This window comes from Amborella trichopoda, chromosome 13, assembly GCF_054954075.1.
Source record: "Amborella trichopoda isolate Santa Cruz 75 chromosome 13, AtrichopodaSantaCruz75HAP2 v2.0, whole genome shotgun sequence".
In the NCBI taxonomy this organism is placed as follows: Eukaryota; Viridiplantae; Streptophyta; class Magnoliopsida; order Amborellales; family Amborellaceae; genus Amborella; species Amborella trichopoda.
In genome coordinates, this window is record NC_142348.1 from 50,116,568 (window position 1) to 50,140,748 (window position 24,181).

Here is a 24,181-nt window from a genome sequence, read left to right on the forward strand (position 1 = left end):
CAAGAACACCATTAATAACATTTTTTAGTGGCTTTTAATTTTTTTTTTTTTTTTTAAAGATCATATCCGGTGGATCCATTGGTCCCGATTGCTTATCTACAATCCGGATCACTTTTCTATATAGTCGATCCCTGTCGCTGATCCGCATTTTCGGGTATTGGTTTTGCTTGTACTTTGCATGGACTTCAAAACACGAATAGATTTCTGACTTAGGAGTGGCAACGAGTTAGGACTCGAACCCAGTTCCCAAAAAACATTATGCGATCTGGACCCTACCAAACCCTGACTTGGACCCAGACTTGATTGGATCCGATCTAAAAAATATATATATTTAAATATATTTAAATATTATATGTGCTATTATTTAAATATTATAACTAAACTATATAATTATATTGACACAGTTTCTATGAGTCCACATAGGAATGGGTCTCCTCTTAAAAATCTACTTTTGAGGTGGATTTTTGGATCTAATTTTTAATAACATATATTCTCTAACATGGAGATCATGAATATAAAAAAATAAATAGATTTTAAAAATTAAAAATACTAATTTTATGAATAAAAATTTGGAATGTTAGATTCAATTGTTTTTAGATAGACCACCTATTTGCATCCAAACAATTTTTCATATTTAAAAATTATTTAAAAATTATATATTACATATTAGTTAAATATTAACTGTCTTCGCTATTTTTAGATGGATCACCTATTTGCATCCAAACAAATTTTCATACTTTAGAATTATTTAAATATGGAAAATAGTTTTATGTGGGCTGGACCGCATTTCTACATGTACGGTCTAGAAAGTGTAAAGCACCCATCTTAAAGATGGATGCAAGTAGGTGTTCCATCTAAAAACAATGAAAACTAACGATCCAAGTGTTTTCTTACTAGAATTATTATCTTTAGTTTTTAAAATTTATTTATTTATTTATATTCATGATGTCCATGTTAGAGATTACATATCCTTAAAAATTAAGACTTAAAATCCATCTAACAAATAAATTTGTTAAGAGGCCCGTATTTCTACATATGCAGTGTTGGCGGTATAAAAACCGGGTTTAAATATTATATATTAAATATGAAAAAAGTTTATATAAAGTTGCAACCTTAAAATATAGAAATAGATGCACCTCAAAAATATTTCGAAAAAGGTTGTTTTAAAGTTAAAAAACTTTCTAATTTTTCATCTCGACATGGAGAAAATTTATGAATATGAAAAAAAAGAAGATTTTGAGTCGAGAAATAGTGCATCTTGCAACACATTATCTAGACTGTCTAGTTTCAAGATTTTGATATATTTGTAGATCTACTTGGTTTTAACTATTTTTGAAGTATAAAATTTTATAATTAGATATAAAAATAGATTTTCAGATAATCCTAAAAACTTTTAACATCAAAATTACATGTTATGATAAAATTTGAAGGTGCGCCTTAATTGGATTGTTTAAAGTTGCAACCTTATAGAAACCACACCCATTAAATATTGGAAAAATTTTATATACTGTTGCAATCTTAAAAATGTAGAATTACGGATGCACCTCAAAAATCCATCGAAAAAGGTTGTTTTAATGTTGAAAAACCTCTGATTGATCATCTCGACATCGAGACGTATGACTATGAAAAATAAATGGATTTTGAGTCTAAAAAATGGTGCATCTTACAACATATTATATAGACAGTCCATTTTCAATATTTTCATATGTTTATAGGTCGAATTGATTTTAACTATTTTTGAAGTTTAAAATTTTATAATTGGATATAATAATAAATTTTGAGATAATTCTAAAAATATCTTACATCAAAATTATATGCTATGATAAAATTTGAAAGTGCTCCTTAATTGGATTGCTTAAGGTTGCAAGGAAACCACACCCTTAAATATTAGGTACATATTATAGTGTCCAGGTCTAAGTTTGAACCCGGCCCCGAACGAGGACCCGACCCGCCGGTTACAGGTCCATTGCCACCCCCACTGGTGTCCCGGGGTCTCACTGCCAGAGAGCTATATCTGTTACCTGCCGTTGCTGCTGACCTAGCACAGAGAGAGCGCTTTGCATTTGATTTTCCAGAGGGAGAGCTTTCTATTTTCCATTGTAGCAGGCAGAGAGAAAGATTCTGGGATTAGCAGAGAGAGGTGGGGCTTTTATCGCTCAAAGAAGGCAACATCGAGGACCAGCCGAGTGAGTTGAATTTCGGTTTTTATTAAGGTAAATTTTATCGTCATTAATGAATTCTTTTACTAATTTATGATCATCAATCTGTAGAACTTGTTTATTGGTGGGCTATTTTGCTTTTTTCCCATGGATGATTAATTCTGCATATATATATATATATTTGGAGATTTATTGGTTATGTATTTAAGTTTTTTTATTTTTGCTATTTTATCTCCAGGCGTGTGGAAGAGAATGGCTTTAATCATTATGAACTCTAGATAGACGTAAATATTGACGTTTTTCTCACTCTATTTCCTATGGTTTCAATTTTCTGTATCTTCAGTTGATTTGGGGCTTTAAGGTTCGGCATTTTTGGATTAGCTTTCAATGAAAAGTTAGGGTAAGGGCGTCTTAGTCCTTTCCATCACATTGAGAGTTCTGTCGATGGGCTTTCTCAAATTTTAGCTCCATGAAATAACCAACCAAATGCCTTGATTATTTCTTCCTGTCAATTGCTTTGCCCTCAGAAATCTGTACATTACCCACATTTGCCTTGCTATTGATCTTCCTCTTGCTGGAAGCACATGCTTGCTTTTGACAGTGAATTGCAATTCATTATGTATTGCTTTGTAAGAATTGTTTGCTTTTGTATAGAGTGCGGCACCATAGAATGATACTAGCCATTTCTACTGGCTCTTACTTTGTAAAAGCAGTGTTATGTTAGGAGGATAGCAGTTCACCCCCTGACTTCTTGCCTTGACCCCCTTCTCCCTGGGGATTTCATGTTTCTACTGCCAGGGACCATGGCAATCTCCCTAGCATGCCTTGGTTCGTTCTTCTCTTTTGCATGCCCTCTTGAGTTCTTTGATGTTTCTATTGGCCAGTGCTATGCTCCCTGGCACATTTTTTAGTAGGTGGTCTCCCTGACATTCTTCCACTCATTGGTACTTTTCCCTTGCCTCCTCAACTGGCTACTTCATTGGAGAGGTCCACTCCCATGTGTTCAGGATTAGATCCGTTATTTGTTCACTATCATGGATGTGATCAAAATGTTCAGATCCCAGATATATTTTGATTTTGAAATTTAGTGAACAGTGCCTTACGAGAATAATAATATTTCTAGGCACAAGTGTGCTCACCAGTGTTTCAAAAATCTGCTGCCTCGGTGTCTCGGCAGCCAAGGCCCCTAGGTGCATTTCCTAGGGCCTGGCAGGCTCTTAGGTCAGAGCAGTCTCTTGGTGTCCATCTCAGTTGCTATATGCACTGCCTATATATATATTTTATGTATAGGATGAGCGTAGTTGAGATGAAGATATTGTGATTGATGAGTGGCAAGACAAGAAAGGATTGAATTCAGAATGACTACATCCAAGGGAACTTAGCGGTAGTCCTATAGGTGATAAGATAAAGTAGTTTAGGTGGGCTGACCATGTGCGGTGCAGACCCCTAATACAACACGGGTTAGGAGGGGTTAATTCAAGTGAAAGGCTCTAAAATGGCAAGGGGAAGGCCCAAAAGGATATGGATAGAATTAGTGAGAAGAAATATGGTGACTTATGGTCTGATTGAGGATATGGCCCTTGATGGAGCAGATGATTCCATAGCTGACCCCAAATAGTTGGGATAAGGCTTGGATGATGATGGTGGTGATTTACATATACACCTTGCCCTTGCTATGTCGCCTTGGGAAACCTCTATGTCCACCTGTTTGTCTTCTTAGACATTGTTGCTTACTGCAAGTGCCCATGGGTAGCTCCTGCCTTTAACAACCTTCCTTGGAACCATATATGAGGTCCAACTATTAAAAGAGTTCAGATTGTATTCATCCATCTAAATGTGATGAAGTAAATATATTATTATTTAAATGTAATTGCTGAAAATGTAACTTAGGATCTTTGTCTTGATAGTACATTTGTATTCTTTTCATGTCTTGATATATATTTCTGGGAATTTATTTATTTCTCTTGGGTGTGGGTGAATCCTATTTTTTTTTTCTGCAGTTATTCTTGGGTTTAGTGGCTGCTGTCAAGATGTCGAGAAAAGGGTTAATGGAACAGGACCTAAGTAAGCTTGATGTGACAAAATTACATCCTCTCTCGCCTGAAGTCATATCCCGTCAAGCTACGATTAATATTGGTAAATTTCTCTTTACTTTTTCTATATTAGCAGGACTGCGGTTTTTATCTAGTTTTTACGTTTAGACAATCTATTAGCGCTTACAATAATTCTAAAAAGATTCGATTGATATTTATGCAGTCCTTCTTCATGTCTCTTATACTTTATTTGAGGAAGAGCACACACCATAGTTGTAGTCTGTTTACTTGTATCATGGAAATAATTATCATGAATGTTGGAGTTGGTTAATTAAACATTTTTGCGACAATGACTTGCATTTACTATAACACGCACTTACAATTCATGGTTTGGTTTTGTTGTCTTTTTTATAATTTTGGGGTTTCATAAAGAACATGGTTGTGGCACGTAGTGTTTGAAAAGGAATATAGATTGGGCATTGCCTGTGGATGATACTTTACAAATGACCAAAAGATGAATAAAAATGCAATTCTTTGAAAATTTTATCCATAAAAAGATATGATGAGCATTAGAGTGGCTTACAACAATCAAACAACTTTTTTTTTTATTTTTTTTACGCAAAGACTAAAATATGAAAAATGATCATTTCATAATTACTAATGATTGTTAGCTTTACTTGAAGTTATAGGGACTTGTACCCACCTTCGCAACACACATATTGTTATTGGTTGCTGTATGTTTCTTAAGTTTGCTTATTCGATTGGCTAGTTTTTTGTGTTCAGTGAACAAACAATTTAACGTTAAAACCTAGTTTTGTGTGTTCAGTTCTTTTGCTTATTTTGAGATGAAGCATGTGAAATATTCTATGTGTAATTCTAGAGTTGATCCCGGCCATTCATCATTTTAGGCAGCATTTGAAAACTTGTCCTAGTCCGACACAGACTTGGGTGAGATACTGGGCTTGGAAGCCAGTTGAGCCTGGAACAGGATACATCTACCCTGTACTGTTCTTCCCTGAGTACTGTTAAACAAGCAATTTTAAAGGGCGTGGAAATCCGCCTCCCTTTTTCTTCATTTTTTCTATTGAAGTCTACATTCTTGCAAAGAGAGAGACAGAGAACAAGAGTGAGACTCATTTACAAAGCGTGTGCGGTTCATTGATGTTCACATTTTTTTTTTCTTTTCGCTTTTTCGTGTGTGTGTGTGTGGGGGTGCACACGTATGAGAGAGAGAGAGAGAGAGAGAGAGAGAGAGAGAGAGAGAGAGAGAGAGAGAGAGAGAGAGAGAGATGCTGATGTGGACACGAGCATCTCCACTCTTGAAACTCAAGCCCAGGGCACTTGCCCTGGTCCCCCACCGAAAGGGACAAACACATAAGGCAGTGGTCCCTCTCCCTCAAAATGTGATGGATTGAATTTTTGAGGCCTTGAGCCCTTTTGTGCATAATATACACATTCCAATGGAGCTGTAACCACAATAAAGAAAAAGGGAAATTTACCAAAATGCACCTAAGAGATGAACTATTAACATTTTGTCCATTTCTTTTGCCAAATTCCCATTAAAAATATACATGATCATGAATGAGAATAATTGAAATGGGTAAAATGTTAGATAGTTGATAAAGTTAGGTCATCATCATCATCATCATCGTACATATAACGTTAGGTGATTTTGATAAATTCCCTAAAAGAGCTCATTTGACATTTTCATATGAGGTAGTTCCTATGGGGAATCTTAGACTTCTATTTTTCTAAGGGATTTTTGCTATTTTTCCTCGAATTGTTTGGGGCTTTATTGATCCCTATGTGAGTCTGAGTCGACTTGCCCCAGTCCCTTAGCTCAGCAAGGGCCCGAGTACCTTGCCTGAGCCGTATTTTCAAACATTGATTTAGGGAACCCCAAGAACTCTCAAAATATGCAAGCCTAAGTTACAGTGGTGCATGTTTGGAATGAACAGTTGTCTCTCCTGATATTGAGAAGTTATATTCATAAACTGCTTCATTTTCTTATAATAACTAATGTGATTTAGGTTGTCCACTTCATTTATTTCTTCACTGTTTTGAGATTTGCTTCGTATTAAATAATACAGCCATTTTATTGAGAAGATTTTCTTAATGGATTATCCAACTGTTTCTTCAGGCACAATTGGTCATGTGGCACATGGGAAATCAACTGTCGTTAAAGCAATATCTGGTGTTCAGGCAATTCTCTTTTCTTTTATAACTCCTCATTTAAATGAATGGTCCTCATGATTTAGAAACTTTTTCTTTATTAAATCGTGGAGTTTGGAGTATGAAATTTTATGTCTGTATTAATATGGTTCTCAATAGTTTCACATACGCCATCAATGGTGAAGTTTGTCTCAAACTAGGCTGTCTACCAATGTTTCCTCTTATATGGGTGTCAATCTTAGTGAATTGCTTATGCTAGTTACTGATAAAAATAATTGCTTGTGATTTGTTTTGTTTATTGGCCATGTGCACCTTGCAAGCTGAATGTTCCTTAGTTAAGTGTAGGCCACAATTTCTGATTTTCTTCTTATCATGATTGACTTTATTATTGACAGAAGGAGGAGTTCGACGGATATTACACGTGTAATTTTATAAATGAAATAACTCTTAGTCTTAGATTTATTTGAGTACTTATTCTATATTTCCACGCATATTTCCACGCCATAGGGCTAGTGTATCTTACTTGCCTTCCAAAGTATCGCACTACATAAGCAGCTGATCCATTTATGCATTTATAAATGCTTGTCAGTGTTCATTGATAAATGGATTTACAGCATCAGAAGATCGTGGGTAAGTGAGTTTGATGCGGTTTGGATTGCTTTGTTAGGAGAAAAATTGCAAATTCTTGACCAGGTTTTCTTCCATTGGCTGGAGTTATCAGGATGCATAGTTATTGTATATTGGGATGGTGTAGAGCTTGCTTAGAGCCGTACACTCTTGAACATGTTATCTTATATGGGGTTTACGGGCCACAATACGATGGGCTTGGTTCTGAGTCCTAGCTTGCCTACAAAAAAGTACATTGTTCATAATCAAGATGAAAAGCAGATATATTTAGAAGATGAGATGACTTGATTGTAAGGTTGCATCTCTGATATATGCATCCTGGGGTCGGGCTTGCTGGAACTGTATCATAGTCATATGCATCACCCTGATTGCTCAGTATTATGGAACCTTGATTTTCATGCTGTATTGTTGCCTTCTTTTACGTTCGTTCTTTGGGCAATTGTTCACAAGGCATGCACTCTCGAGACTTTATTCTAGATTTGGGAAAGTACAAGGAGAATTATCAGTTTCGAAAGTTGCCTACCTTTTCTGTGCAGGGAAATGCCAACAACCATTGAGATTTTGCTAATCTTGAGATTCAAGAGCAACCTTTTAATTACTCGATCTGCATCTCAAGGTTGGATAGGGATGCAATGGTTATTGAAACACCTGCAGTCCTGCACCAAAAAGGTAGGCAACTTTGTACTAAAATCATTCCACGAATTATAATCTTTACTGTGAAAAACCATTATAATCTTTACTGTGAAAAACCATGTCATTTTACTGTCACAATGCCAGTGGAATTATGGACGGTGATACACAGTGGGCTCCCCCAGAGGGCATAACCCAATGAAATGTGGACTGTGAAAAACAGTGGGATCCACCAGAGGGCACAACCTCAATGGTGGGTCCCACTCTCTCTAGTGCTGTCCATAACTTGCATTAGATGGTGATGATTCCTTAATAGTGTCTTCATCCACAATTCATTGGACCCTTTCTGGTGAATGCATATGAATCTTTGTATGCTGTTTATTGTTTGTGTAAACTTGTGGTTATGCATAGAAGAGGTATTTCTATGGTGGCTTTCAATTTGTAATTCATTCATAATAAAGTACCACTTCTTTTTTTTTTCTATTGGATTTTGCACTGCATCCTGCAATGCAGCTTATATTTTATTATGTAATGAGAATGAGAAGTATGCTAGTCTAGCTTTATTTTGGAGAGATGTTCTCTCTTCCTTTGCTTTCATTTCCTTTGACCTCAACTGTCTATAAGTTGCACTATGATATCTTTACAATTTTATTTTGAAATGGGATATTCATTGGGCATATTTGATTACGTTGCATCTTCTGCCCCCCTGTTAAATTGTCTCCAAAAGATTGATTGTAATAAAAATTTGGTCTGCCTGATTTTAACTTTTTTGTTGTATACAGACTGTTCGTTTCAAAAATGAACTGGAGCGTAATATCACCATTAAACTGGGTTATGCCAATGCTAAGATATACAAGTGTGAGGATGAACGTTGCCCTAGACCAATGTGCTACAAGTATGCTATTTAACAATAGGTTTATAAATTTGGTAACTCCTGTGCTTATCATGTAATTTTATGTTCTTTTGTGTGTGACTATTTCCATGTAACGTGCAGAGCATATGGAAGTGGAAAGGAAGATAGCCCCTTGTGTGATGTTCCTGGATTTGAAAATGCTAGGATGAAACTCTTAAGGCATGTCTCCTTTGTGGACTGTCCGGTGAGTTCTCTTTTTTCTTTATTAGGGGTCCCCATTTCCCCCCCCCCCAAATCTGTGGTTTCTGATTACGACTTCTTTAGGGTTACCTTGTCTTGATGCGGGAAGGAAAAAATGATAAAAAGAAAAACTTCCTTTTGGGTTACCTTATCTTAGTGTGGACATGACAGTCAGATCAAATTGAAGGAAGCTGTGTGTCTTTTATTCAACTGCTCTACGTTTGCGCCTTGCATAAATGCAGAATTTTGCTGAAGAATTTTAGTAGTTTTTCTCTCAAAATGCATCTCTTCTGATCGTTTATAAAAAAATCTTGCTAAATATACTTTAGTCGATTTCTGAAATTGTGCCAGAATTTGCTTTATATTCTAGTCCTACGCTTTCTCTTCCAACTTTTTTGGTTTCTTGCTTTTCCAATAGTTCGATATGATTGTAGTGAAAAGTAGCGCTAGATCAGTGATGGGGAAGAGTTCTTCTCCTTGTATTTTATTATTATTATTTATTTATTTTTTTTAAAGAAATGTAATGGGGAAGTTTTAGTTACTGAGGTTACTTTTAGTATAGGGAATGGGGTAGTAAAATATGGTGGAGAATAAATCCTGTGAATGTGAGGCAGGAAATGTATGAAAATGGTAGGGTTATGAATAAAGCCACCTGGGATGGAAGATTCGGTTGTAAAATAAATTAAAGAGCGGTCTCACATTTATGAGTTGAAAGTATTTAAGAATGTTAGTCGTAGATATTATAAAACAAGAGCCATGTGGGAGAGAGGGAACGGTTGGGTTGTAAAATACAGCAGAGAATAGCTTTACACGTTGGAGGTGGTAAAACAAAGTTGCTAATACAGAACATAATGTTAAAGCGAATAATCATGTATTTGTGGGAAAGATAGATGATTGAGGAGTGAAAGGGATATAAAAGGAGCCATGGCCTGTAATCTTACGGCAAAAACCTTATCAGGCTTGCTTTGGTAAAATTAAAGTTATCTGCAGAGAGATTTACCAGGCTCACATAATAACAATTTTACCTCTTTCATAGTTGTGGGAAATTAAGGCAGATGCATCTACTTTGCCATTCTTTATTTACAATTATTTCTGAGGAGGTCCGTTACCTGGCTGTGCAGGTAGATTAAGGTAAGGATAAGTTATGAATGCTACTATATGCGGACAATAATACTCTGCCAGTTGCTGGTGCTTTGGCAATCCATTTTTAGAAATCTATGCTATGCTCTGGTTTTGAGGCAAAGGTAAAAGGGGTTCAGTAGTGGGGGTAGGTGAAATTGAGTTATTGAGAAACTTTGTGGTTGGTTGTGTTATCGGTTCTGCTTACTATCAAATTCAGGTGCCTTAGGGATGCACTATGTGCGGGGCATGCCTCAGAAGCTGTGTCGAATGGATACTTCTACATTCTTAACTTTCTGGTGTTATATCATATGGACATTGTTACTTGTACAAGATGTTGGGAAGATACTTGTAAATACAAAATATCATGACTTCAAGTAATATAATTTACATATATATGGTTATCTGCTTTAATATACACATACATATGGGTTATCTGCTTTATGATATGGGATATATAGATATCATTGTCTTACATATCCCATATATGTATGGGATATATACCAAATGTTGGACGCAAATATTTATGGTGTATATAATGGAAAAAGTTTATATAAGGATGCTACCTGATAATGTGGAACTACGGATGCCCCTCAAAAATCCATTGGAAAAGGTAGTTTTATTGTTGAAAAACCCTTTGATTGATCATCTCGACATCGAGGTGTATGACTATGAAAAAATAAAAAGATTTTAAGTCTCAGAAATAGTGCATTTTACAACATATTATCTACACCATCCATTTTCAAGATTTTCATATGTTTATATATGTACTTGATTTGACCATTTTTGAAATTTAAAATTTTATGATTAGATATAAAAATAGATTTTGAGATAATCCTAAGAACATTTTACATCAAAATTATATACCATGATAAAATTTGAAGGTGCACCTTCCCTTTACACCTACGGATATATCCGTATGCCAACTGTACCCATATATAATTCCATTGTTTTACATATCCCATATATGTATGGGATATGTACCAAATGTTGGACGCAAATATTTATGTATTATACAAGCTATAATACATATTTGTAATGTGTTAGCTAGGATGCTCACATCTGTGTCCATGTGAAGGGTTCTGAGAAATGCTGAGTCATGCCCCTTTCCTCCTTAATCCTTATCCATTCCCTTATCTGGGCTCCTAGCTAAGAAATGTTGTGGAAACTGTTAAGTGGATGTGAATGTATTGAGGCTTAATTGGAGGAGAATACATCTTTGGGTGTTTGCATCACACTTAATTGTTTGTCGCATCTTGTTGTTCCCATATCTTGAGAGGGAACTTTAAGAAGCTGTGACAATGTTTGCCTTTGGATTGGTGGATGAGGGAGAGGTCTTGGATATACTTAGTTCAGTGGAGGAGCTTCACAAGCCTAAGAAGTTCAGGATTTGGGATCCTGAGCTAAAGAGAAGTGAATAGGGATTTACTGAGGATGTGGCATTGGAGGCATAGGAGTTGTGGTCTGGAGTGTGGGGAATGGTTGGGGATGTTGACCATGGTGTGGTATTAATTTAAGCAAACTGTCGGGTGCAGGAATTACTGGCTTTATGGTATATCTCGGATCTTGGATTTAGGGGTGGCCTCGGGGCGAGTCAGGTTGGGTCTAGGTCGACCCCGATTTGGACTTGATACGACTAGGTTTTACCCGGACCTGGACCTGACCTAGGGTCGGGTCCAAGTAATCTGGACATGGACCCGCCCGGACTTGGATTCGGTCCAAGTCATTTGGACATGGACCAGGGTCTAGAAATAAATAAATAAATAAATATATATAATGTATTTTATATATTCTGTACTGGGTCTGACCTGACAGGGTCCATGTAGGACCTAGACCCAGTTGGGTCCAAGTCATTTGGACCCGACCCAAACAAAACACGGCCTGGGCCCCAGCCCCGGTTCGTGTCAACCCGACCTGATTGCCACCCCTACTTGGATGATAGAAAATGTTTTACAACAATTTTGGTGTTTAGGCCAGAAAGCTAAGTTGGATTCCATCAGCCATTGGTGTTCCCGGTTCTGAGTTTAATGTTATCTAGTTTTGTTAACTGAAAAAATATCTTCAAATTTACTTCTTTCATAACTCTAGAGAGGAGTATAGTTCCTATTTTATGTGTTTCTCTTAGATAATATATTTATAAAACTGTGCATGGTAATTATACTCTGTGCTTGTTGATATTTTATATGGAGCATATTAGAAAAGTTCCCTGAATACCTTCACAAATCCTGCAAGTGCTATAGAAACTTGGACCTATCATTTTTCTAGATAATTAGTTTCTCCTTGATCACGTTACTAAAAAATCCATGATTATCGTATCAGAGTGGGAGTAAATTTGTCAGTTTGAAAAAGAAGAGTGCAGAACTGTTTTTTCGGATCTCATGTTTCTGGAGCACCTAATTGTTGATGTCGGTCGAGTTATCGTTTCGATAATTTCCCTTTCCTAAGCATTTTTTGCATTTAAAACTATTTTTGCATTTAAACAAATTCTTGTGAACTTCCATATCCATATGATCGATGAAGGAAAACTTTTTATTGTCTTGGTACCACATATTTATGCATTTTGATCAGTGCTAACCTTTATTCTTATTGGCAGGGTCATGATATTCTTATGGCCACCATGCTGAATGGAGCAGCCATCATGGATGGCGCGTTGCTTTTGATTGCTGCCAATGAAAGCTGCCCCCAGCCTCAGACTTCTGAGCATCTTGCGGCAGTTGAAATTATGCGACTCCAACATATTATCATTCTACAAAATAAAATTGATTTAATCCAAGAGAGTGTTGCCATCAACCAGCATGAAGCAATCCAGAAGTTTATCCAGGTCAGCTTGTCTTTGAATTAGGGGTTTAGGTTTTCCTTTCCTTTTCCAAATTCAAGTGATTCATCTTTTTTTTCCTTCTTTTCTTGAATGTTATAAGACTCTGTGTCAGTTCAGGAATGTTTGTCACTGGATAATGGCATTTTTGCTGCATAGAATCATGGGGTCATGATTAAATTAGTAAACTGATTTACAAGGTAAATATAGTTAAAGAACACATCATGGAGAATAAATACATGGTGTGAAATAGCAAATTATGCACTTCAAAGTCAGAGTTCAAGTTTCCTTTCTTGTTTTGGATTCTGTGGGATATATGTAATAATCCTAAAATTTCAAAAAAAAAAAAAACAACAAGCCTTTAATAAGTGACGGTCCATATGAGCAAGATGGTCCTTAGGGACCATCACTACTTTCAAAAGCCTTTTCCTTCATTTGGTTTAAGCTTTGTTGCATTGCCACGTCCTTTAGTGGACGTGGTTTTCATGTGTTAAAGGCGGACTTTTACGCTACACCTCATACATGAGGTGGAGGCGTTTTAAATGATTTAAATAGGGTGAAGGGTAAGGCGTCGCCTTACAGAACTCCACTCTCACTCTCCCTCTTACAAACACAGTGAGCTCCTCTCTCTAGCCGAATTTTTATCGGAAGCTCCCTCTCAAATATTTTAGGTAAAGGACTTCATTATCTTGAAAAATAATCCGTTCTTTTTAAAAATGAAATGAAATAATTACTTCTGCTTATTATCATGAATTTTAGGCGCGATAAATTTTATGCGCAAGCTACCTCATTATTTTGAAAAAAATAAACTTTTAGTAAAATTGTGAAAGTTTATTTAATGTTAGGAATTTTAAATATTGTAAATCATTAGAAAAAAAAAAAGAAGTTCTCCCTTATATCCCTTATACACGTATGAGTTCTGAGGATAACAGGAAAGCGCACTTTGATGTTTCTCTTGGAGTAGTCCTTCTCCAACCATCCCTTTTTAACAGCCTAGTAATGACGTCTTCCTTCGCTTATATAATTTTTACTTCTGCCATGTAGTCGGCAATTTCAAGGGGCTTGACCATCCTACCAGGGTTAGTTCCTCCAAAGAAAATAAAAAGGCGAGAGTAGTAACCGTACAAAGTAAAGCTTAGGGACTCTAAACCCTGAATCTCTTAGACCATTTTAAAGGTCCAGACCTATATATGGTTCCGATGAATCAAATCTGATGAGCAACTGTAAGTGACCTCATTGTCTCAAAAAATAATCTTTTTAATAAAATTGTGATAGTTTATCTATGTTAAAAATTTTAAATGCTGTAAATTCTTAGAAATAAATTTATTTTCCTTGTCTATTGTTAGAGAATTTTAGATACTATAAATTTAGATACTGTAAAATTATTAGAAATAAATGTGATATTTCTGCTTTTAGTAAAATTGTGAGATTTCTTTCTACTGTTGTTGAATATTTAGACATTGTAAAATTCATGTGCAAATGACTGCCTTATTATTTGAAAACTGATATTTTTGCATTTGATTATAGCATTGTCTGTGAAATGTTTATTTGCAAATTGACATCCCATAAATTGTGATAATTTCGTATTCTTGGATTTCTATAAGAGTTTTCTATACATACAAGATTGGCAATTATGCTAGAATGTCCTTACGAACTGCTACCTTTCTGAATTTGAGCCCAAAATATTTGACTGAGTATTTTTGAAATGTTATTGAAAGTGTCTGTTATTAATGGTTTCAGTGAAATTCATATTAATAATTGCAGTGATATATTGAGTACATGATATTGCTGCTTTCGAATGTTTAAAGAGATTTAGAAATACTTTAAGTATGCAAGTGGACTCATCCGGTTCGCCTGTGAGGTATAAGTGGACCTATCCGGTACGCCGGTAGGGATTAAGTGGACTCATCCGGTATGCCGGTGAGGTATAAGTGGACCTGCAGGGATTAAGTGGAGCTATCTGGGACGCCGATAGGGATTAAGTGGATCCATCAGGACGCTGATGGGGTATATAGGTGACTTATTTGGGACGCCAGTAGGGTATTTTGTGAAATCCTTTGAATTATTCACTGCCGTTAAAATGTTATACGCATTTCAATTATTTGAATTATACTTAATTATGCATTTTTTAAAGTGAAACTGTTGATACATTTCTGTTAATAGATCTCCTTTTTGAAAATATTGATATCTTTCAACCATGATTATTTTTAAGATTATGATGATCACTTACTGAGTAGCCAAACTCATCAAACTATGGTAAACATTTTTTTCAGGATAACTGCGGTTTCATTTTGAGTGCTCGTCAGAATCAACTTTGGAAGATATTGTAGTTGTGCTTAAACTTTCTTTTGTTACTTTGTAAGGATTCACCATTGTAAATTTGTCCTGTCAAGAGATGTATATATGTTTAGACCTTTATGTTAATATTGGTTATGAACAGAGTTTATATAATAATCCTAAAATTTCAAAAAAAAAAAAAAATAATAATAATTGAAAGGGGGTTTTGATTTTGATTCAATGCATGGTAGATATGTAAAATTGCTTTGTTTTGGCTGTCACATCTCAGGAATATCAGTATTGTAAATTCTTGGGGTGTGACTATATATTACATGTTTGATTGTTTTTATTTCTAGTTGTGACATCAATGACTTTTTTTAAGGGAAATAGATTTTATTTAGAGTAAATATTAAGAATATAAAAAGGTAATTGACAAATAGAAAATTGGAATAATGAGCGCATGTGTTCTAAATCAATGTTATCATATTCACTCCAAAGAATTTTTGGGTTTGGCTACAAAAGGAAGTGCTTTAGACCATTTTGGGGGAAGACTTCGGTTTTTTCTGCTTTTTTTATTTAAAAAATTAAAATAGAAAAATAAGACAAGCTAAAAACAAATTAAGAAACTTGAAAAAAGAAAATTAAGACAAAAAAATATAAATCTTTTTCAACATAAGCATGGCCATTTGCCATTAAAATCTCATTAGTTATAGTATTAAATGTTAAGCCATCCATAATAATATGGAGTCCTAGTTGAGAGAGAGAGAGAGAGAGAGAGAGAGAGAGAGAGAGGGAGGGCGAAGGAGGGAGGGGAATGGTTGGGGGGGGGGGGGGGGCCTAGCAAGGAATTCGCTTATGAAAAAGGACCGAACTCCCCAAAGAGTGTAAGCTAGGTTTCAAATCCTGAAAATTGTGTTTACCAAATAACCAATGTAAAAAGTTTTTTCCTTGTAATAATCATTATCATTGGGGCATTAGTTTTCCTCTTATTTCCAGCTCGAATCGTCTAGAGAAAAAAAAAATCATTCTTCCTGATTGGGTTTGTCTGAAAAAGATCTCTTTGGTTTTGTTTCCCGAATCATGCTGAAGGGAGCATAGCGCCCTGAATATGTTGTTTAGAGAGACTCTTCGGTTTGATTTGGGCATTAAACCTGAAAACTTAGGCCAAAGAGACTGAAGCAAAGTGAATGTTACCTTTTCTCAAAAAAAAGAAAGCCTGCGCAGCGCCTAGGCGTGCCAAGGGAGACTGGGTGCATCCCCCAGGCCTAGGTGGTCCTCTTGGGTGGTGGATAACTAGGCGCCTGTTTGGGCGGTGCCCAACGCCTAGCTGTGGGCAGGCGCCAAGGGAACTATGCCTTCCTAGGGACCCTGGAGCTTGCTCAGGGACATTGGGCCCCCCGCTTAGCGCTGGGCAGGGGACCAAGGAATTGTGCCTTCCCATAAATAAGAGTGGGGAGGGTTGGGTTTTTATGTGACCTAAACCTTTTTTTTTACATTTTAGAGTGAAAAAACTAGAAAAACACTTATTTTTGCTTCTACTGTGAATTTGTAGTCATCATGCAGAAACCTAGGTGCATGCCTAGGCACTGGGTGGCCAGGAGTCCCCCGGCTGCTTAGGCAAGACACCCAGCATTTTTTGGAACATTGATGTTGCTGTAAATGGCATAGCGTACTAATAAATAATGTGTAATATGTAATATGTTACAAATACTATCTGTGATTGTCATTTGTTGTTTTGTTTTCTTTCTTTATTTTCCCTCGCCCCCCCCTCCCCCCGGGTTTTTGAGAAGTTCTTTTTTTAGGGGGGAGTTTAGTTCACAATGTCCAATGCACCTAAGATATTTTTTAAGAGTGTGATCATAGCGATGCATAGGGCCTCGTTATAACGCATGCATTCCACCAAAGACTGCACACTCACACACATCGAGAGATGTGTATATAAATGTAGATATGATAAATGTGTCGTAGTATTAGTGTGGGTATGTTATCTATGAGTGTGTTTGTTGCGTGGGAGACGCGGCTTCCAGAAGCTGCAGCTTCCAGCAGTGCGGCTTCTACTCCGGCATTTGTTGCGCGGAGTGGAGGCCACTATTTGGAAGCCGAGGCTTTCACGAGCCCTAAAACAACATTGATTAACATTGCTTTTTGGAGGCCACCACTTCCATACTAAAACCATGGAAGGAGCGGCTTCCAAACTTTGTGGAAGAGGGAAATTTAATAAAACAAAACATGCCCTCTATGTCTGAGCCTGCTTGAGGCAGAGAGTGCAGCCTTCTCAACTTTTAAACTTTGAGCTGACTTTCAATTTTTTTTCATGCAGAAAACAATTGCTGATGGAGCTCCAGTTGTTCCAATTTCTGCACAATTGAAGTATAATGTTGACGTAGTGTGCGAATACCTCATAAATAAAATTCCAGTTCCCGAAAGAAACTTTGTTGACCCACCCAACATGATAGTGATCCGATCTTTTGATGTTAATAAGCCTGGTTCTGAGGTTGAGGAGATTAAGGGTGGTGTTGCAGGTGGAAGTATTTTGAGGGTATGTTTCTTAACATGTTGTTTTGAACTTGTATAAATTATGTGCATGGCAGTCATGGTAATTTTTTTCCCCATAAGTTGTAACAGCTGTTGCTAATAAAGGATGAGATGATGCCCCTTTTTAACTATGTTGTGTTTGGAGAGAAGCAAATGGTGAGGCTGAATCTCTGGCAAAAGCAGCTGCAACCTTGTCTCATGCCAACCTAAGACACTCTAGGGAACCTTATCTCGGTCTCCTATCACAGATTGGAATCGATATATTGGTGTAAATCTTTTTTGAGATACACATGGTTTTGTACAGGGCACCCATTTGTGGGTCGCCTATTTTTTGGGCAGAACCCGTCTGTGGTTATCCTGCTCCCTCTCTTCATACTTTCTGTACTCATTTTAAGCTTAATACAGTTAACATATTCACAAAAAAAAACTATGTTGTGTTGTGCTATCGGCTGAAATTTATGTTCGTTGGGAACTTTCAATTAAGGTCCTGTGTGGGTGGTAGTGTTGGTAAAATGGGGTTCTGAATTTTTCTTGATGCCACACACACACACTCTCTCTCTCTCTCTCTCTTATCGCAAGCACAGACAGATTTTAAAGCTTTACTCCCTCTCGCACACATGCACAAGTTTTAAAGCTTTCATTACCATCATCTCTCTCTTTTCCTTTTGGGTTCTAAAGCGTTCTTGACCTTTCTTCTGGTACTCTCTATCTCATAGTTGAATAAGTCTTTCCATCTTTCTGCAGGGTGTGCTTAAGGTAAATCAGAAGATTGAAGTTCGGCCTGGGATTGTTGTGAAAGATGAGAACGGAAACATGAAATGTACTCCGATTTATTCAAGGATAGTTTCTTTATATGCCGAGCAAAACGAGCTTCAATTTGCAGTTCCAGGTGGTCTTATTGGAGTTGGTACCACTATGGATCCCACGCTGACCCGAGCTGATCGGCTTGTGGGTCAGGTATTGGGAGACATTGGTTCACTCCCCGATGTCTTTGTTGAGCTCGAGGTAAGCCATCACTTACCTTTTAGTCCATCTGTTTCTTGATTGAATTCTTAATGACTCGTCACCATGTAAAAAATACATGAAAAATAAAAATCCATCATAGAAGAGGCTGCTGTTAATTTAGAGGAAGGGTAACCTTCATATATGGTGGCTTTGTTCCTTCACCGAATTACTTATGCATATATCAATAGAAGCAAAATTGTTTTCTGTATAAGGTACCCTGATTTTCCATCTTTGAAGAATAAAACAGTGAAGCACAATGATTTTATATTTCACCGAATTACTTATGCATATATCAATAGAAGCAAAATTGTTTTCTGTATAAGGTACCCTGATTTTCCATCTTTGAAAAATAAAACAGTGAAGCACATCGATTTTATATTTTGGTGATACGTATTTAATGCTTTTCAGGAGAGAGGTGAGGCATTGCATGCCAATTCCTCTCTCTTTATTTGCTATTTTCAAGAGGTCTCTGGCAAATTAGCTCTTAACCCTCATTTGAAAATGATTTGCATGAAAACATTGGGTTGATTGATGTCCAACTGTTATATTGATGGGTAACAAACGTGACACCAGTGTTTAAAAACTTGGCCAGCCCGCCTGGACTCACCCAGGTTACTCGGAACTGGCCATTTGCTGGTTCTCGAAAATCATGACAGCGATGATTCGAATCTAATTAGAGTCTATTTGTGTCGTAGAATGTCCAACTAATATTCTTCAAAAAAAGGTTTTCGTGTTCTAGGGTGAGTCCTAGGTTTGAAGCACTGCATGATCCTTTAAAGTGAGGATGAGATAGAGAGAGAGAGAGAGAGGAGATGCTCATCCTGAACCATGTTGAGCAGGTGAACTTCTTCCTCCTCCGTCGTCTCCTCGGTGTGAGGACCAAGGGTACAGAGAAGCAAGGGAAGGTGTCAAAACTGACCAAGGCTGAGATACTCATGCTGAATATAGGTTCTATGTCGACTGGTGCAAAAGTGGTCGCCGTGAAAAATGATTTAGCTAAGCTTCAGCTGACCTCACCTGTTTGCACAAGTAAAGGAGAGAAGGTGGCCTTGAGTAGGCGAATCGAGAAGCATTGGCGCCTTATTGGTTGGGGTCAGATCCAGGCTGGACTCACACTAGACGTTCCTCCTTGCCTCATCTAAGATAGAAAGAAAGCAAGGCAAAGATAATCAGAACTTAGAAAGAGAAGCCAAGAGAGAGTTTAGAGAGAGAGAAGTGGGTTGGGAGAGAACAGTTGGGGACTATTTTCGTGAGGTGGAGAAGAAAACCTGAGAGAAAATTTGAGAGGACTACGTTTTGATGGTGTGATTTAGTTATCTTTTTCTATTGCAGATTTTGGTTTCGTGGATTTTTGAATGATTTAAGAGTTAGTTTACTGACGGGAATGCCTAGAAGTTCTCACATCTTTTTCTTGAGATTTATTGCACCTACATTTTTTAATGGTTTTGGTCAATGTGACATGGCCATGGTTTTTGGTGCTAGTCGATGTAAAAGGACCCGCCACCCATGTTTGATACTTTCATTAAATTTTTTTTATTGAAATGTCATCACATATAACATATATTTTTAAAATTTAACCTAAAATTTCTCCTCCTCCCTTGTTTAAATGAGGCAAATCTACAAATTTTTTTGTTTCAAAAGCTAATTTTGGAGTAAATGATTTGACATTGACACTCTTATACATGCATATCCAAGGGATTAAACTGATGAGCCGCACTATGAAATTGTAGGAGAGAGAAGTTGAGCAAGGATTAAGGCGTGAAACAAGCGTATCAAAATACGAGTTCGGTTTTATGTTAGGGAGGTAAGCTATTAAAGCTATTTTCTTACTTAAGTAATTGATTGTGAAATTTAAGGTGAAGGGAAAAGATTTTTACATGATCTCTATTAATTTTAAAAAAGCATATGATAGGGTACCTGAAGTTTAATTTGGTGGGGTGTTGAAAAGAAAATGAGTTACTGGAGACATAGTTTTGATCGATGAGAGTAGAGGCGTCGGCAGTACAAAGTTAGAATGTGGGAGGGATACTCTAGAATCTAAATGGTTCAAAATTAATTGGATTAAAATAAAATATATAAAATATAAGTTTAGTAATAATAGGAGTAGAAACGATGGAGTAGTTAAGGTTGATGGTGAAGAAATATCTTACGATTGAAGAAGATGTATATACAATTAGAGCTGGGTGGACAAAGTGGAGATGCACATTTAGAGTTTTATGTGATCGTTGCATAGCATTGTGACTTAAGGGAAAGTTCTATAAAACGGTTGTAAGAATAGTCATATTTTACGGGATCGAATGTTGGGCGGTCAAGAAACAATATCCATAGGATGAGCATAGTGAAGATGATGATGTTGAGATAGATGAGTGACAATACAAGGAAGGATAGAATTCATAATGAGTACATACGAGGCAACTTAGATGTGACTTCAATAAACGATAAAATGAAGAAAAGTAGATCTATATGGGTTGGCCATGTACATTGTAGACATAATATAGTACCGGTTAGGATGTACAATTTAGTTCAAATAGAATGGCTCTAAAAGGGCAAAGAGAAAGTCTAAAAAAAATTGATAGAAATGATAACTTTTAGTCTTATTGAGAGTATGACCTTTGATAGAGAAAAATAGAGAAACATAATTAATGTAACCGAAATAATTGAGATACAACAGGATGATGATGATAATAATATATGCAGGTCCCATGTTGATATATGTATATCTTCGTAATATAGGTTTTAGTACACAAGCATACATGGACACAAATACTTGTGCGTTAGGGATAATAAAACTTCCCTTTCTTCAATATCCTTGGTGAATTCACTATTATGAGAAGGAGAAGTTTTATGAGTCGATGGACCCGCAAGCATCAATCTTTAATATGAACGTTGTGTGCACGGTTTTAAAATAACATATATACCGAGTGTCAAAAACCCCTAAAAGAAGCACATTTTTTTTTAAAAAAAAAAATTTAATTTTTTCATATTCATGATCACCTTGGCCTAGATCGTGTATCCCTAGAATTTTGAATAAAAAATCCATCTTAAGGGGCACATGTGTACATATGAGTTGTCCCACTCATAGAAACTCCATCCCTTTTGAAAATGGCCATGATAATTTTGGATGGTTCACAATTAATCATAACCATTAGATGTTAAATTGGATGGTTGCATTTATTCAATTGACTAAGCTCAAATTTTGGAAGAAATTTTTTTTGAACTTTGTGGCACACCCAAGCTATCAGATTTCGCATCCGATGTTTATAAGTAATTGTGACCTTCTTGTAGCAAAAGTAAATAGTCTCATTGTATACAATCCCTTATTTTATGTTTAGAAGAGGTTGTATACAATGAGACTATTTATAAAAGAGATCTGGAATGCTCCCATTGAAAATGTGAGGCCCAATTTAAGAAAATATTCTGTTTCATCAATTTACAAAGGGTGAGGTTTGTATAAGGCATCAATCATAAATTATCAAGGCTTACCTCAAAATTATGTCAAAAGATGCAGTTTCAGTACTTGAAAGTCATGGAATGGCATGAAAATCTGTTGTTACTTCTAATTGTGAAATTTAAAGCTCTAAAAACGATGCACATTGAACATATTTATAAATTACTAGAATTTTTTAAAATGAACTGTCTAGATAATAAGATACACCATTTTTATAACTTAAAATCTTTTTTTTTTTTATACATCCATACATTTCAAGGACGATATTATCAATTCGAGGGTTATCTAGCATGAAACATATTTTCCGGTGCGACTTTAGTTCAATAGTATAAGGTTACCACCTCATATAAACATTTTCCTTTTACAAATGGCAGTTGTTTTTCTTGAGAGCCTTGCTTGCTGTGAGAACCTTCCTAATAAATAAAGTTTGAATTTTGAAACACGGTGTGAGCCATCATTTGTTTCTATTTCTATTGCTTCTACTCATTGCTATGGAACTTTGTTTAATCAATTGGTGGAGAATGAGAACCAAATCATAATTTATTCCGTGGGGAATTGGACAACTCCAAAGGACAATGGAAAAGCCATAATCCTTGGGTTAATTTTTTTCCCCTTTTGTCTATAATTCATTGTAGGTCATTAACACATGAGAAGTAGAGGGAATGAAAAGAAACTTTTATTTACTATGAAACAACAGAGAGAAAGAAAATTACTTTTCAAAATCCATCAACTTAAATTATTAACTTTTCAAATTAATAGGCTTCACAATATAAAATTCTAAAAAAATAAGTGTGGTTTTTAATCTTGTAAATGCAGGAAAATTTATATAGACAGATTCCTATTTCGTGTTTAGGAGAAGAATCATCATCATCATTATCCAATTCTTAGTTCAAGTATTTGAGGTTGGCTATATGAATTTTGTTTTTTCATTTTTTTTTTATTTTTTATCAATAGGTTCAAAATTCATAATAACATGCAATATTTTTGGACTTGAGATTGGTTAAGAAAGAAGGATATTAACCAAAATTTCCATTTACTTCTTGATTATGCTTCTCATTTGGCTAGTAACCTTGGATGCGGTTTGTATAAAGCCTAAGCCATATGAAAAAAAAGAAGTAAAACATCACCTCAAAACCTCCTCAAGAAAACACTTTAGGCATGGAAGGAAAACTGTTATAATGGCTCTAAAATCAATTTCTACCACCAATTATAGCTTAAAAAGCGATATAGATCTTCTAGATCCATGGACACTTGAAAATTGGCGATTTACCTAATTTGTAATATAGACATTTTTTTCGGGTTTGAACTCGTTGTTTTTCACATCCATAATAATCAAAGTTGATATGCTAAATTTGAAGGCTTTTCGACACCGAACAACAATTCTAGTGACATTTGAAAACGAGGATTTGTAGTTTTCACAGGCCTTGGTTAGCATTTGTTAAGATAAGCTCCGACCCTATTTCTCAATAGTGGTGAAAAAAGCCATTGATATGAAAAACTATTATAGGATTGTATATTATAAGACTATTGATCTTTCTTAGAGGGTTAAAACTATTATAGGATTGTATATTACAAGACTATTGATCTTTCTTAGGGTGTGTCACGAAGTTCGAGATTTTATTTTTATTATAAAATTATTATAGGATTTTTATTTTTATTATATGATTGTATACAATCACCCGATTTGAAATCTGAAGGACAAAAGTAATTGTGACGAAAGTAAACGATCTCTTTGCATATTTATCCAACTATTATGACGATGACACACATCTTAAGATCTTTCTATTTTTATTATTGTTTTTCCTTTTGGAAAGACAAGGCAAAGCCTAATATCCCTATAAAATTACCCAAAATGATATATATATATATATATATATATAGTAAACAAATCTCTAGTAAAATTATGACATGAGTGTGAGACTTGACTTTGCTAGATATTTGTACCAACTTTAATTGTGATCCTTTGGGGATCCTACATTCGTGAGTGGAAGAGAGTCCTATAGGATCATTTCTCATATATATATATATATATATATATATATAGGGAAATGACCTTGTGAGACCCTCCCACACCCATGTATGTAGGACCCCAAAGATCACCATTAAATTTGGCACAGATCTCTAGAAAAATCAAGTCCCACACCAATGTGATAACTTTTCTAAAGATCCGTAACACATTTAATGGTGATCCTTTGAGGTCATACACACATGGGTGTGGGAAGGGTCTCATAGGATCATTATATATATATATATATAAACTCTTGAGTG

General features: G+C 35.9%; 1 protein-coding gene across 8 annotated transcripts; it reads left to right on the forward strand.

The window, feature by feature from the left end:
- Positions 1 to 2,043: 2,043 nt before the first annotated feature.
- On the forward strand, positions 2,044 to 20,381 carry LOC18445961 (uncharacterized). 8 transcript variants are annotated; one of them, XR_016048416.1, is made up of 10 exons: positions 2,044 to 2,186; positions 4,160 to 4,295; positions 6,333 to 6,394; positions 8,404 to 8,516; positions 8,616 to 8,718; positions 12,427 to 12,654; positions 14,922 to 15,006; positions 17,246 to 17,464; positions 18,205 to 18,465; positions 19,305 to 19,880. XR_016048416.1 is itself a non-coding variant. In XM_088856823.1 (10 exons), the coding sequence occupies exons 4-10, from the start codon at positions 7,532 to 7,534 to the stop codon at positions 19,605 to 19,607; spliced, it is 1,356 nt and encodes a 451-aa protein (XP_088712949.1). In that variant the 5' UTR covers positions 2,044 to 2,213; positions 4,160 to 4,295; positions 6,333 to 6,994; positions 7,528 to 7,531; the 3' UTR covers positions 19,608 to 19,880. The 8 variants fall into 8 exon arrangements, 7 of the variants coding, with proteins under 7 accessions (XP_088712949.1, XP_088712950.1, XP_088712951.1 ...); XM_088856823.1 differs by lacking the exon at positions 14,922 to 15,006 and adding an exon at positions 7,528 to 7,660 and having other exon boundaries at positions 2,044 to 2,213; positions 6,333 to 6,994; XM_088856824.1 differs by lacking the exons at positions 14,922 to 15,006; positions 19,305 to 19,880 and adding an exon at positions 20,196 to 20,381 and having other exon boundaries at positions 2,044 to 2,213.
- The last annotated feature ends 3,800 nt before the right edge of the window (positions 20,382 to 24,181 follow it).

What these genes read in the sequence shown, in the direction of transcription:
- LOC18445961 (XM_006856087.4), top strand. Translation starts at nt 4,190, where the DNA reads ATGTCGAGAAAAGGGTTAATGGAACAGGACCTAAGTAAGCTTGATGTG. An exon ending in TCAAGCTACGATTAATATTG is followed by an intron (nt 4,296 to 6,332) that starts GTAAATTTCTCT and finishes CTGTTTCTTCAG; the next exon opens with GCACAATTGGTCATGTGGCA. An exon ending in CCTAGACCAATGTGCTACAA is followed by an intron (nt 8,517 to 8,615) that starts GTATGCTATTTA and finishes TGTAACGTGCAG; the next exon opens with AGCATATGGAAGTGGAAAGG.